The sequence below is a fragment of the Salmo trutta genome, chromosome 15 (assembly GCF_901001165.1).
Source record: "Salmo trutta chromosome 15, fSalTru1.1, whole genome shotgun sequence".
In the NCBI taxonomy this organism is placed as follows: domain Eukaryota; kingdom Metazoa; phylum Chordata; class Actinopteri; order Salmoniformes; family Salmonidae; genus Salmo; species Salmo trutta.
Window position 1 is genome coordinate 42104258 of NC_042971.1, and position 15593 is coordinate 42119850.

Here is a 15593-nt window from a genome sequence, read left to right on the forward strand (position 1 = left end):
CCTTTGTTAATGAAAGACAGATTTTCAATTACCTACTCATTTCATTCCCTCCTGAGAAATTAGAAAGAAACCGGTTTGTTCAATATCAATAAATCCAATTACCAACTATATCCCCTTCTTTCTCTTAGGTAGAAAAAAATGTATTGGAAAATATTATCTATGCTTATCCATCCCTCTTGTAAAACATTTTTTTTAAATACTCCTACAGTAATATCACAGAAAAAATACAAATCTACTGGTTGTAATAGTAAATATTTGTAAATATATGCCTGAAATTGAATTTGGAATACCTTTATCGATTGTGGATTTGAACGTATAAATTAGAAGTCTGCAAGAAACAACTTTTCCAAAATGTTAACAATATCTTAAAATGTTGGCTTGTGATCAAAGAACAACTGCATTTATATGCATTAATCTTTGTATTGTGTCTAGTGTTTACACTCTTACGCATTCTGTGAAGTTCCCTGGTCTACCACAAGCTGTTCCTCATGTACCCAATCACTAGATCTGCTTTTCAATGCTGTACGAGTTTGATCTCTGTATCACAGTAGGCATATTAGAGTGTGACTTCATATGATTACATGAATGGAGTGCTTTTCTTAAGTGTATAGCTGTAAAATTAGTGTGGGCTATCCACGCAAGTGGTCTGGTACTGGGGAGGAATCAGCAGACAGTGTATCTGAAGTGCGTATGACTCGATGTGGTGGGCCGGCTACATCATTTTAATAAGGGAAAATAATAAAGAGCGGAGAAGGGAATAGTAGCAACCCTAAAGCTTTCCTCACTCGTAGAGTCTGTTACTCTGAACAAGTAACAGAAATACTGAGTGCCAACATAAAAGTCCCAACATACAGTACGTCTCAGCTAAGGTTAGTGTTGATCCATCAATACTGGCTGTGTCCTATTTGAAACTGTATGCAGACAATTTGAGTCAACATTGACAGAGACGTCAAGTATCGTATTGAGAAAAAATTGGAAATCACAGAATCGTAAATTATATTTAACATGTAATAAGAAGTGCTGTCGAACATGCACAACTAACAGACAAAAAATTGTATACCAGGGGCCTTTGCGTAAATGTGTCTTTAAAAAATTGGTGAGTCGATCTGCCTGGAATTACTGTGGAAAGCCCTGTAAGCTGCTTTACAGAGTGATTTGCCAGCGCTTGCATGGGGGTAGTGTTATTCCATATGTCCGAGTTAGACATCTATTAAGCCTATTTCTGGGCCATCACCTCGAGTCATAAAATCATTACAGTCAACAAGAACTCAAACAATGTTTATTTAGCGTCCCTGAAAAGACTTGCTTTGGCCTGTTTTGTTATAAGGCAATATTAAACACTTGAGACAATGTCTTCTTCGAAATACATTACTTATGTTGACATTTTGTGTGGTCTATGATCCTTTGAGAACTGAAGTTTGAGTTTACATCCACACTGAACACACAATGAAACTCATCCGAACTAATTTGTTTGACATACAATGTCTTGATACAAAATGGCTGCTACATTCCAATTCAAAAACCACAGGTGCAGTTGGAGCAAACTTAGTTTGCACCAATTCAGCAAAATTAACAAAATAAACGTGCCTCAGCTCTGAATAAAATGAACAGTTTTAGTTTATACATTGGAAAGAAAATATATCTATTATGTTTTGAAGTTAGCTTCTCTGGAGGTGCAATCATCAATATTTTTTGTGTGAATTCAATTTATAACATATCAATTAACTTATTTTGATGCCTGTATGAACATCATCAAGTCTTCATGTCCTCATGGGCCAATAGATCTGTAATCTGCTTTTAAGTGGCTGGCTGCACTCTGGACGACCTAGCTACCAGCATTGTAGGCAAAGCAAAGCAAAGCAATACCACTCGGTGGATAAGTAAACAAACATTAACTTACTTGAGAAAACAGCCACCAACTGTTGTAAAACAAAACAGCCCGTTTTTTAACAACTGCTCAATGGCAATTAAAGACTTGTCTCTGTCAGCACTTTTACGTTGTTCCGTGTCGTGACTTATTTGAAACTGTGTACTGTTGAGTGAACAAGGCCAGGACTAGGCCACTTCACTTGACTCCATCCATGGCTGGTGTTTAAATCCTGAATACCGATGCCCTCGGTTATTGCTTTCAAGAATAATAGAGATGTGTTCTCAATATTTCAGATTTTTAAGTTAATAATAAAAAGGTGTGATTCACCTTATCAGCTTAATTGGATGCTTGGATAATATAATTAATATATATATATATATATTTGTAAATATATGCAAGAGACATCACTCTCTGCTACCTTGTGGTACCACTTCAATTTGTTCCCTTATATTACTTTAATCTTTACTGATTGAAGATATTTTGCCCAAGGGTTATATATATATATATATATATATGTGTGTATATATATATATATATATATATATGTGTGTGTATATATATATATATAACTGTCTGCTACCACAAGGTAGCAGAGAGTGATGTCTCTTGCATATATTTAAAAAAAAAAAAATATATATATATATATATATATATATATATATATATATATATATATATTATCCAAGCATCCAATTAAGCTGATATTGTTATTGTTATTTTATACACTATAGCATTATTAAAGACAGACAGGCCTCAACAGCCAGAAACTACCTATAGAATCTATTGGAGACTCGGTATTGCAGGATTAGAAATGATTCCAGGAATAACTTGGATTGAAATACATATGAAACATATAGATGTTTGATATGTCTTCATCTAGGTCAAATAACAAAATACCACAAAAGGCTTATATATTCTAAAAATCCCTGTTACGCTCTGAGGACTGAAGTATGTTGAGTGGGGATGTTATATTAGGCAATGTATCTATACTCAAAGCCAGAAAGATATGGATTAAACTTGGAAAACACATTTATAAATGTGTCAATCCATCCAGAGGAGAGCACCTGAAAACACACACACACACACACACACACACCAGGAGCAGTTGCTGCCGCTCACTTGATTATAGAGACCACTCTTCTGCAGTAGAGATGTAGGCTTCCCTAACAGTAAATGATGGGGCCTGAATGATTCTAGGTGAATTTGGCACCTCATAAATGTTGGTTGGAAGTTGAATAATGACATTATTGAATCCTATCTAAATAACGAACATAGCTTGAATGAAATACATTTACCATAACATCTAGAAATCCATGAATAACTCACTAGGCAGAACTGAACTATGCTTATTATTGATGGTTTAAAATACGGCCTTTATGATGTATAGGCTATCAAACCATGTCTGGCTTTCCCCATGACTCCACTTTATATTGTTTTACAGTAGGCCTATGCTTTTCCATTCAACACGGTGTGAGGCATCAGAGCCAGCACATTACAGAGCCCTGAATGTCATTCAGCGCAAATAGTAGTTGGAAACATGTCCAGGCGCCTATGCATATGTGTTGACCATTAGCATCTTTACGCATGCTAATAGAATAGCATGAGCGCTGTGTTGTATTCAATGCATGGTAATACAGATATAGGCTATATGTCTAATATATCCTAGATTTGCACATTGAACACTTACTTGGGGTTTTGTGAGTTCCAAACCACCGATTCCAACGTTTTGGCCACGGGCAACAGCGACCTGCACAAGACTGTCAAAAACCAAAGGTAGTACTTCCAATTGGAACCCGAGCCTGCCATTTCCACGTTTATTCAGTCAGGCAAATTAATCAACGGCGCGATGAAATCATAAAACAAAAATGGATACAGTGTAAAGCTTGCACAATTCTAGATCCCATTCGCTAGTGTCGCATGTAGATCATGCGTAAAATCACGTTTAAAATGACAAATGATAACCATCACTGAATAGATATCATGAAATCCTGTTTCCTCTGTTCCGTGCAGGCTATGCAAGCAGAACAAGAGTATATTGCAGGTAAAACAATGTTCTGGATTCTTTATCTCATCACCTTACCAGTGTCGAATAGATTTGTAAGGTATGCGTACGTTTAAACTCCTTGATATAACAAGTTTCAAAATGTCACTGGTCAGAAAATAATGTTGAGTCGGTTAACAAGTGGAGTCTTCGCCCGCGAACCCGTGCGCTGGAGTGCGTTTTACAGTTGTTGATGCACATTTAACAATCCGATACTGTAAATGTGACCCCTTTGTCCTTGCTTCAGGAAAGATCTCTGGCACGTCTGTTTTCTTATACTCTTCTTTGTATGGTGAACCCGTTGTCTATAGATAAGTCAATTTCATTGTATCGTCTATAATAACGCTCTAACAGAAAACATTTTGCGTATCTCCAAAATAGCCTACTCCATATGTGTAGTAGCAGACTCCAAAACACTCGCGATAAAATGCGCAAAATCCTTATTTCAGGTGGAAGTTAATCTCCCGTGCATTGAAATTCCAATCCACTTGAGATGTTACAGTCTGCCTGTATATTGAAGACACCAACTCATGTTCGAAGTCCGTTCTGAACTGCTTCATCCAAAGTGCATGAATCACGACATTGATAGGCTACGGGTGAATAATCCAGTTTAGAATCTATAAAAAAAAGAAAACAGCTGGGAAATAAAGTGAAATCTTGTGCCTATTTAACTTGAACTCGCAATGAGTTTTTCCAGTGATAGTTCCAGTGTACAGTGCACACTCCAAACTGGCATACGATACTCCTTCGCACACACTGCTGCGTACGTAAAGCAACGCTTGGATAGCCCTGACCTCCCAACCAATCAAGGCAGCTTGGCGGAGTTCTCTCATTATTCAGTTGTTCATCATTCCCTTGACCGAAGGGACTCGGCATAGTACAGTCTGGGCCTTTTACAGTCAATACATGGCAATCAAGAGATGCTTATCATTTTCAACATATGTGCGGACTATTTTGTATAAATATGCGTTGATTAGACATGGTGAATATGTTGGCCTGCACCGGGAATGTCTCCACAATCAACAGAGGTAATACATTTTGCCTTTATAAGGTTTAATATAGCAGCGTATGATACATTTATTATAGGATGTTGCTCACTACATGGACTACTTATAAGGTGTTTGATATAGTCAAAAACATATATTTTTGATGAGTCTCACATGAATTAAAAATGGTAGTCTGTGACTCTTGTAGGTCTAATATGGCTCGTATTACTATTGACAATGTTGCCCTCTATCGGAATGGGTGGAAACGTTGTGGGAAAACAGAAAGCATTATCACTAGTGGATCTTGCTGCATTATTCTTATTTTATTATTTTCTATTCTAGGCTATTATCTTCTATCCTAAAACGTTTCTCTGCCAGTAATATATGTGATGCATTTGAAGTCAAATGATGTATATTATCAAAGTTATGTCAGCCCATTGCAAAGCCATTATTGGTCAGGCTTGCTCTTACAAATCAAAAATACATTTTTATTAGTCACAAGCGCCGAATACAACAGCTTTAGACCTTACAGTGAAATGCTTACTTACAAGCCTCTAACCAACAATGAAGTTTAATATAAATAAATAAAATACGGATAAGATTAAGAAATAAAAGTAACAAGTAATTAAAGAGCAAAACAATGTTTCTAAGTTCCTTTTAGGAACTCGTTATTGATTAACATCTCGATATGGTTCAAATGTAAACTATTTCTTCTTATATCTAATTTCAACACAAGCCTGAACACTCAGAATAAAAAGCAATACTAATGGATGTCTTTTGCACACCATCATTTATGACGGAGATGGATGCATTAAATGCATTAAATGTAGGCTATTATGGAGATAAACATGAATAGAAATATACTGATCATTTCCTGCTTTAAATCAAATCACAGGTAAAACTATCTTCCTTTGGCCTTTGGCCTTCCTTGGTCCCTTGGGATCTCTTTATGAACGTGCCAATCTAGGGGTGGACTGGGACCTAAAATGTCCCTGGCATTTCTAACACACAGGCCCGTTTTTTCCCCTTGAGGCCCCTACACCTGCCCATTTCTTTCCTTGAGGCCCCCATACCAGCCCATATTTTTCCTTAAGGCCCCATTATTAGGCAGATAATTATAATTTTGTGCTAAAAACCCAAGTTAGACGGGCCCACTGGGCTAAAAATGTACCAGCCGAAATGCCAGATGGCCAATCCACTCCTGCTTGAATGGCAGAAAAGTGCTGAAATATTTCTGTATATAGCCAAGCGTAATATAGAAAAAATAAATAAATGTATCTCCTTTTCCCTTTGCCTCTTAACCAAAGCTACCTAGTAAGATTGTGTTTATACACCAAAAAACTAACTAATACAAAAAATTGTGAGTAAAAGCACAGCTGTTTTCATAGTTGTGTTTCATGCCATGGTTGGCGTTCAATGCATCTCTGCAAAGTCAGGAATATGTGACCTTTTCATATTGCTGTGGCTTCATCCAAGGAAGGTCTCTAAAAATAGCTCCTCGCTCTAAACTAGATGTTTGATTTATTTGTGACCTACTTAGGATAGACACATAATAGCAACTTTACATTGCAGTTTGCTTATTTGATCTAACCTGATATCATATTGTGACAGTAGACTATGTAGAATATTCTCTAACCTCCTTAACTAAGCATGTATGTCAACATTTGTAATAAGGGAGGAAAATACAAAAAGGTCTTCATTTGAATATGAAACTCATTGAAAATACCATTCAGGCATATAGTGAAATGCTCAGGGGATCCAGTGGTAAAATGGAGTAGCAATGGAGGATGGGCATGTGGCCAGAGGGTGTGCAGGTTTAATTCCCAGGTGTAGACACTGCTGTTTTGCCCTTGAGAAAGGCACGGCTTCACTGAATATAATCAGCTGTATAATTCTGTGTCAAGTGGAAAATGTGGAGTTACTCTCAGATTGCAATTGCCATCACATAACCAGACACATATTGTAAATTATTGTTTGTATGCTGATCAGTTCAAGCCATTTTTGCCATCCAGCAAGAGGTTGACGGATACAGCGGACAGCACTGGCAACATGGAATGGAATGTCCGTAAATTAGTTTGCTGCTAAAGGATGGACTATTTTCAGTTACTAAGAAGCCATTTTTAGACAGTCCTATTGTACAGCTGACTGTTTAGACTGACGGTTCCAAATCCATATCCAATGAAAGGCAGCCACTGTGACTAGATATTTTCATTTAGATTATTCTTGGCTGTAGATTTCCCCTTCATTTTTGCTGGTTATCGATGCACAGCCAAATGATATCAACAACTGGCTGAGGTGGTAGATGAATACTGTAATAAATGTTCTAATAGAAAACATAGTTTCTGAGCATTTTAACCATTTGTGTGGCAATCCTGTACCTGCTGGTGTCATACTGTGCCCTTTCTGTAAAGGTACTGTATGACATCTGACATCGGCATCACATTCTTACATTCCCCTAAAAAGCCCCTTACAATGCTGCCTCGCTGTACCAATTTAGACTATGAAAAAAGTGTTGTTGATGTTAGAAAGGATAGTGTGTGAATTAGCTTTATCTATAATTCAGTAACTATTTAAAGTTGCTGTGGGAAGGAATAAAAAAATATAGCCTTTTTCTCTCACCATATCAGCAGATGGTGTATTGATTATGAAATGATTGCATATGTTTGGCCTCATAACTCAGTTATGAAACTGAATGGCTCCCACTTGGTTTTAGAATGTGGCGGTGAGTCTACTGGAAAGATATCACAAGTTGTTGTTTTCCCTCAGAATGTGAGCCAGTGAGTTTAGTCAAAACACAAACCTGTCCAAATATAAGCAGTGACCGCATTTGCAAAACACTCAGAGAGAGGGAGAGAGGGAGAGAGAGAGTTAAAGCAACATCACACAGGTGACTTATGGCCCTGATGTTAGCAGCTCTTTCGAGACGCTGAAAGCCATGGATGTGCCTCTGATGTCATTAGAGAACTCTCCTACTGGAAATTAGCCTTTGGTGCAGTCAACTCTGATGAATAATTTATGATACAATCTACAACTTAGATAACTGAAAGAGAATGCAGAGATATAATTTGTGTCTACAGCTTTCATTTAGTTTTAATTCATTGAGTGGTTTTGTGTCTATCCAAATTAATAAGGGGTTCTATCTGGGAAAAGATATGATTCCAAAGAGCAATCATAAACCACATTACACAAGAAGAGCACATAACTCGGTGTGTGTCTGAGCAAAGGAAAGAGGGGTATTGTTTTGGATAGGAGTTTAAGTGAGTAAAACTAAAGGGCTTACTGCAGTGTGTCGTTCCAGCTTAGGGCCTGTGTAATTATAGGGTCTAAAATGTGTCATCAATTATTTATAAAACTGTAAGAATTAGCAATTTGCTTGTCATCCAATATTTAAAATGTTGCTTCAAAGGGAGCCATTGTGTCCCACTAATGCTTGGCTTTCAGGAAGATTGAACAATACCACGACATCGGCATTATAGAATCAATGACAGGATGTTTTAATGGGATTTTTATGGAACTAGAGGCACAATTATGGTTGCTTTTGTGTTTATCTGCTATGACAGTAAAGGCGAGCACTCCTCTCAAGGAGAGAGCTTATTGCTGAATATGCATAACCCACAATAGGAGAGAGAACAAGAGGACCCCCTCCCTCCTGAGTGCTCTCAGGGCTGTGAGAATGGAACAATAATAACTTAAGAAAGCTTCATTTAAACTACTCTCCAGAAACTACTCTGCCTTGAAATATCATAAATCAGCCATGGCTAGATGAGACAGGGGAAACGGCTATCGACTCACAGGAGAGAATAAGTCAATTTAATTAAGACTGTTGAGAAATATTGTGAGAAATATGAGAAATATTGTGTTTTTCTAGTCCATAAGGGCAGGTTTCCTTTAACCTTTTGTAAAGCAATTTTCTTGCCGTTTTGACTTGCCTCAGCATAGGTTTGATTTTCCCACTAAAATAAAGTTGCAGGAGTTGATAATATGATTATATCTTGGTCACACACTTCTAGGAATGTATTTAGATGATTCTTTGAGATTCTCCGTCATTGCGTTCAGCTACCTTGACGTGGTCTGACTCTGATCTCTGATTAACACTTATCATTTCATGATATGCCAGACACATTCTGTGGGGATTCAGCAAGCTTGTAAAAACCTCCAATAAAAAGCAGCTGCTCCTGGTGCAGCTGCTGCATGAGGCATGTGGACATGTGGATCGCTGCAACCTGGTCTCAGAGCATTTCGTATTATTCTGTATGTAAATACGAGACACTCCATTTAGTATGATATGTAACATTTGGTATGGTATGTATTAATTTGTGGATGTCCATCACCCATTTCATATGATATTTTACGAATTACAATTTGTATTATATGTTACGAATTGGCAAAACGTACAATATGTTATGAATTTGCCAAACGCACAATATGTTACGAATTTGCAGGTGGCTAATGTTAGCTAGGCTAGGGATTAGGGTTAGGGGTTAAGGTTAGGGTTACATTTAGGAGTTCGGTTAAAGGGTTAAGGGTTAAGGTTAGTGTTGGGGAAGAGTTAGCTAAAAGTGTTAAGGTTAGGGTTAGGGGAATGGTTAGCTAACATGCAAAGTAGTTGCAAAGTGACTAAAGTAGTTGAAAAGTTGCTAATTAGCTGAAATGCACAAGTTGGCCATGGTTAGATTCAAACTCGCAACCTTTGGGTTGCTAGACGTTTGCGTTATACACCCACCCATCCACCCCACTTTCGTTTTTGCCTTAAGTAACCATCTGTCTTGAGTAACAACACCAAACGTAACATATCATACTAATTTGAATGTCCCGTATTTACCTTTACTATGTTACGTCTAGTCTAAGAGACCAGGCTGGTAGATCGCATGACCCTCATGAATTTCATATGCAGTACATAGGCAACAGTACAGTATGATTTCTATGGGAAAGCGGTAAAGCTGATGGAATGTCAGACAAGGGCATGTGAGCATGGGCAGCACTTTCCTCTACCACAAAAAAAAGCAACACAAACAATGCCACGTATAGCATAGTGCTGACCAAAGTCGATTTAAAAGTTTAACACTTAAAATGAACTAATCGGTGCCTTCATACTTGTCATGCATACAGAAACTGATCAGCCACAGCAATACAGACTAGGTTACATCAGGTTATGTTTGTATCAAACCCATAATGCGGTTTCGTAGCCTCATGTCCCAGAATATGCACTATAATCGGCAGTGGATTAGATTGCACATTAGCTAGTTAGAGAATTATCCACTCAACATGGCTTAATTTTTACCTAACACTCTTTATCATGAGACCAAGAGCAAAGAAACAATCAAGGTACATCAAGTTATTTTTTCTAATTACATTAACACTCTCCTTATTAACAGACTTGCCCTGACATGAATATCTCTCAGATATATAGTCATTCTATCAGTTGAATATCTCAATCTGTTACTTGTAGCTTTCACATTATCTCTTCCTAGCTAAACTAAACTAGCTATTAGTCTCAATGCATTGTTGCTTCAACTTCTCGATTGATTCAAATTCTGAGTTTCAATCTCTTTGTTTATTTCAATTTCAAATCTCACATGGATGTAGCGTCTTTTCTCAGACAAGTACAGTATCTCAAATGAGTTCAGTGTATCCTTAAAGCACCACATGTCTTCAAGACCTTTTGACAGACTTGCAGAACATAACAGGCATTCAGACCATGGCTCATGTGATTCAGTGTGAGCTGTTGGGTGGTGGTTTAAAAATAAAGAATAAGAGGAAGCTCTCTGTCATTTATCTTCACCTTGCAGGCCCTTACATCAGTTTACCTTCCGTATGTCTAATTGTGAGCCCACGACCCCTGCGCTGGTGTGCCGGTGTGTAACAATGCTTTCAAGTTTCCTCCCTGATTAGACATTTCCCCGCTTGTGTTGAGGTTGGGCATGGTCCAACAGGGCAAAAGCCATCCAACAATTCAGACCTAAAATAGCAAATTGTGGTATACAGTTGAAGTCAGAAGTTTACATCCACTTAGGTTGGAGTCATTAAAACTCGTTTTTCAACCACTCCACACATTTCTTGTTAACAAACTATTGTTTTGTCAAGTCGGTTAGGACATCTACTTTGGGCATGACACAAGTCATTTTTACAACACTTGTTGACAGATCATTTCAATTAAAATTCACTGTATCACAATTCCAGTGGGTCAGAAGTTTACATACACTAAATTGACTGTGCATTTAAACAGCTTGGAAAATTCCAGAAAATGATGGCATGGCTTTAGAAGCTTCTGATAGGCTAATTGACATAATTTGAGTCAGTTGGAGGTGTACCTGTGGATGTATTTCAAGGCCTACCTTCAAACTCAGTGCCTTTTCGCTTGACATCATGGGAAAATCAAAAGAAATCAGCCAAGACCTCAGAAAACAATTTATAGACCTCCACAAGTCTGGTTCATCCTTGGGAGCAATTTCCAAACGCCTGAAGGTACCACGTTCATCTGTACAAACAATAGTACGCAAGTATAAACACCATGGGACCACGCAGCTGGCATACAGCTCAGAAAGGAGACGTGTTCTGTCTCCTAGAGATTAACTTACTTTGGTGCGAAAGGTGCAAATCAATCCCAGAACAACAGCAAAGGACCATGTGAAGATGCTGGAGGAAACAGGTACAAAAGTATCTTTTTCCACAGTAAAACAAGTCCTATATCGACATAACCTGAAAGGCCGCTCAGCAAGGAAGAAGCCACTGCTCCAAAACCGCCATAAAAAAGCCAGCCTACGGTTTGCAACTGCACAAGGGGACAAAGATTGTACTTTTTGGAGATGTCCTCTGGTCTGATGAAACAAAAATAGAACTGTTTGGCCATAATGACCATCGTTATGTTTGGAGGACAAAGGGGGAGGCTTGCAAGCCGAAGAACACCATCCCAACCATGAAGCACGGGGTGGCAGCATCATGTTGTGGGGGTGCTTTGCTGCAGGAGGGACTGGTGCACTTCACAAATTAGATGGCATCATGAGTGGCGAAAATGATGTGAATATATTGAAGCAACATATCAAGACATCAGTCAGGAAGTTAAAGCTTGGTCGCAAATGGATCTTCCAAATGGACAATGACCCCAAGCATACTTCCAAAGTTGTGGCAAAATGGCCTAAGGACAACAAAGTCAAAGTATTGGAGTGGCCATCACAAAGCCCTGACCTCAATCCCATATCAAATTTGTGGGCAGAACTGAAAAAGTGTGTGCGAGCAGGGAGGCCTACAAACCTGACTCAGTTACACCAGCTCTGTCAGGAGGAATGGCCAAAATTCACCCAATTTATTGTGGGAAGCTTGTGGAAGTCTACCCGAAACGTTTGACCCAAATTAAACAATTTAAAAGCAATGCTACCAAATACTAATTGAGTGTATGTAAACTACTGACCCACTGAGAATGTGATGAAAGAAATAAAAGCTGAAATAAATAATTCTCTCTGATATTATTCTGACATTTCACATTCTTAAAATAAGGTGGTGATTCTAACTGACCTGAAATAGGGAATATTTACTCAGATTAAATGTCAGGAATTGTGGAAAACTGAGTTTAAATGTATTTGGCTAAGGTGTATGTAAACTTCTGACTTCAACTGTACATGTAAAGAGATAACTTTTGGGAAAGGGCTAAACCATTGAGCAAGAAGACTTGAGTCGTAAGAGACTCTGTTTAATGAACATGTTTATTCTCTGTGATGTGTTGTTTATTTAATCTGCTAACCAGTAATTATCCCTGGGAATTTACAGTCCATTGAGGCCATTGTCAAGGCCGTGGATCCCATGAAGAATGACTTATTCATAGTTTGTGAAGTGGAAAAACATCAAAGCACAAGAGCCTTTTGCGTTTAGTGTTAGTTTATTGGTTTTATTTGATTCAATCAGAATTATGTGTTCCCTGATTGTGAGTTTAAGATATATATTTTTTTTTTTACATAATAGTCCTCAGATAATACATTTAAAAAATGGATCTCTGGTGAAAACTTTGTGTCTGAAAGGTGTACATCTCAGCACTTCAGACTTTGTTTAATGATGGGGAACAGGTCATCTAGTATTAATAGACTTCGTAAAGTTGAAATCACTTCTTTCTCAGGACACCTCTCTGGGGTGTGAGGAGGACAGCTTTGGGATGAAGGGTGACACAGGGGTATTCATGGTTAATGGACAAATTTCACACCTCCACCTCTAAGATCTATTTAGATCTTAACCCCTTTCCTCTGAGATTTTTTTGTTGGTTGCGAACATGAATATGAGTCCCCAAAGTCCCAGCAGTGAACGCCCTGAAAAACATCATTCAGAAGGGAGTGCTGAGCACCTTAGCCCTCTCTCCACATGAAGGACTCTTTCTTCTTCTTTCTCTATCACTCTCTTTGTCACTTCAGTTACACAGAAGTGAGCTGCTGCTGCTGCTGCTGCTATTGGGTAGTTTGAGATGTGTTTCTCATATAGTTGACGGACTGATAGAAAGCACACATCAAATACAAAAAGTACAAGAAAAAAAGTATGAAGTAAAATGTGACTATTTCACCTATTTACACTGTTTCCCAACTCCTTGAGTACCCCAAACAGTACACATTTTTATTGTATCCCCAGACAAGCACACCTGATTCCACTTTTCAGCTAATAATCAAGCCCTTGATGAGTTGAATGAAGCATGTTTGTCCAGGGCTACAACAGAAATGTGTACCGTTGGGGGTACTTGAGGACCGAAGTTAGGAACACTGGCCTAATAGACTGATGCATCAACCTAAGACGATACAGACCCGACTCCACGAAGTACAGAATTAGTTCAGCTGGAGCATCAGTCATGTCAGCTCACGCAGCGAGAGGGACCCTCTACCACGTCGCTCTGCATGTTATATTCCCTGACTTATTTCAGCTCTTGTCCTGGGATCATGCCTCCTTTTTGAAGTGGAGCATGCATTTCCCCTGGGCATGCAGCGGGAGCGCAGCCACAAGCAAATCATTCTTTTCCACTGTGAAATGGGGACTCGGGAAAGAATTAGGATCTTTGTTGTCAGCCCAAGCGGTGGCTGATGGTGATGTGGGACGATGGGGGTCCAGTACAGTATCCAGCCCTTATGTTGATAGATGAGGTTTCACTGTCATATCATCATAGTTATGTAATAGCTCTACAATACAGCATGAAGTGAAAAGGGACTAGACACTGAACACTGGTTTAAAGAGCTTTCCTCAACAAAACAGTATTTGATTTAACGATTAAGAAGTCCATTAGCACTGACATACGAATGTTCAAACAACTAATTGGGTGAAATGTTGCGCTAAATTTGAGTCCCCTGCCAGAATTGTTATTGCTCTCCTTTCAATGACTACCGATTTACACTCTGAGAATTGAAATCAAGGCTCTTAGGCCAGCATGTATTCATTGCTCTTAGCAATTCAATGTGCACAAAAAGTTACCAACCTCTATATTGATTTAACGTTGGCAGTCAACACCTCCAATATAGCATGAACAAATCTGAGACAAATTGCATTGCAGAAATGTTTCTGCACAATCATTGAACTCTGGCCTCATTTTGTAACCATCAGCGTGAGTTGATGAAGTTGGATAAGCAAAGTTCAGGAACAGTTGTCAAGAAAGATTTGTTGGAAGCAGCTGATAGATATTTTAAAAGAAAACAAAAACATACAATGTGATGAATACAGGGTCAAACACTGAGAATGCTAAACAAACAGACAAGGGACATAGCAATATTGAAAGTTTATTTTTTCAATGTTCTCACTGGGTTATTATTAGTGCAATTAGTTATTGTTAGCAATCAACTACAGTATATTTTTACTTGATCGAAGAGGTGACTATGTGTACTTTCAAGTTTCATTCCCACTAGAAGCAATTGCCTATTTGACCATGTTTACTTATTTTTTTATTTTATTTTTTATTTCACCTTTATTTAAACTGGTAGGCCAGTTGAGAACAAGTTCTCATTTACAACTGCGACCTGGCCAAAATAAAGCAAAGCAGTGCGACAAAAAAACTGAGAGTTACACATAAACAAACGTACAGTCAATAACACAACAGAAAAATATATGTACAGTATGTGCAAATGCAGTAAGATTAGGGAGGTAAGGCAATAAATAAGCCATAGAGGCGAAATAATTCCAATTTAGCATTAACACTGGAGTGATAGATGTGCAGATGATGATGTGCAAGTAGAGATACTGGGGTGCAAAAGAGCAAGAGGGTAAGTAATAATATGGGGATGAGGTAGTTGGGTGTGCTAGTTGAGTGTGACTCTTTTCTCTGCATACATCAATGATGTCGCTCTTGCTGCTGGTGATTTTCTGATCCACCTCTACACAGACAACACCATTCTGTATACTTCTGGCCCTTCTTTGGACACTGTTAACAAACCTCCAGGCGAGCTTCAATGCCATACAACTCTCCTTCCATGGCCTCCAACTGCTCTTAAATGCAAGAAAAACTAAGTGCATGCTCTTCAACCGAAGGCTGTCCGCACCCGCCTGCCCATCACTACTCTGGGCGGTTCTGACTTAGAATATGTGGACAACTACAAATACCTAGGTGTCGGTTAGACTGTAAACTCTCCTTCCAGACTCACATTAAGCATCTCCAATCCAAAATTAAACGGCTCCAAAATTAAATGAAATTAAACGGTACAGTGATCTGTAAGCTGCTCTGACAGCTGATGCTTAAAGTTAG

The 15593-nt window shown here is 38.5% G+C and overlaps 1 protein-coding gene across 1 annotated transcript in view; it reads right to left on the bottom strand.

Moving 5' to 3' along the window:
- LOC115149085 (ephrin-B1) overlaps positions 1 to 4692 on the bottom strand; it is a 72765-nt gene extending 68073 nt beyond the window's left edge. Inside the window, exon 1 of the mRNA XM_029691595.1 lies at positions 3558 to 4692. Coding sequence (XP_029547455.1) covers positions 3558 to 3676 — 119 coding nt within the window. The 5' untranslated portion in view covers positions 3677 to 4692. The remainder of the gene's footprint in view (positions 1 to 3557) is intronic.
- Positions 4693 to 15593: the final 10901 nt, after the last annotated feature.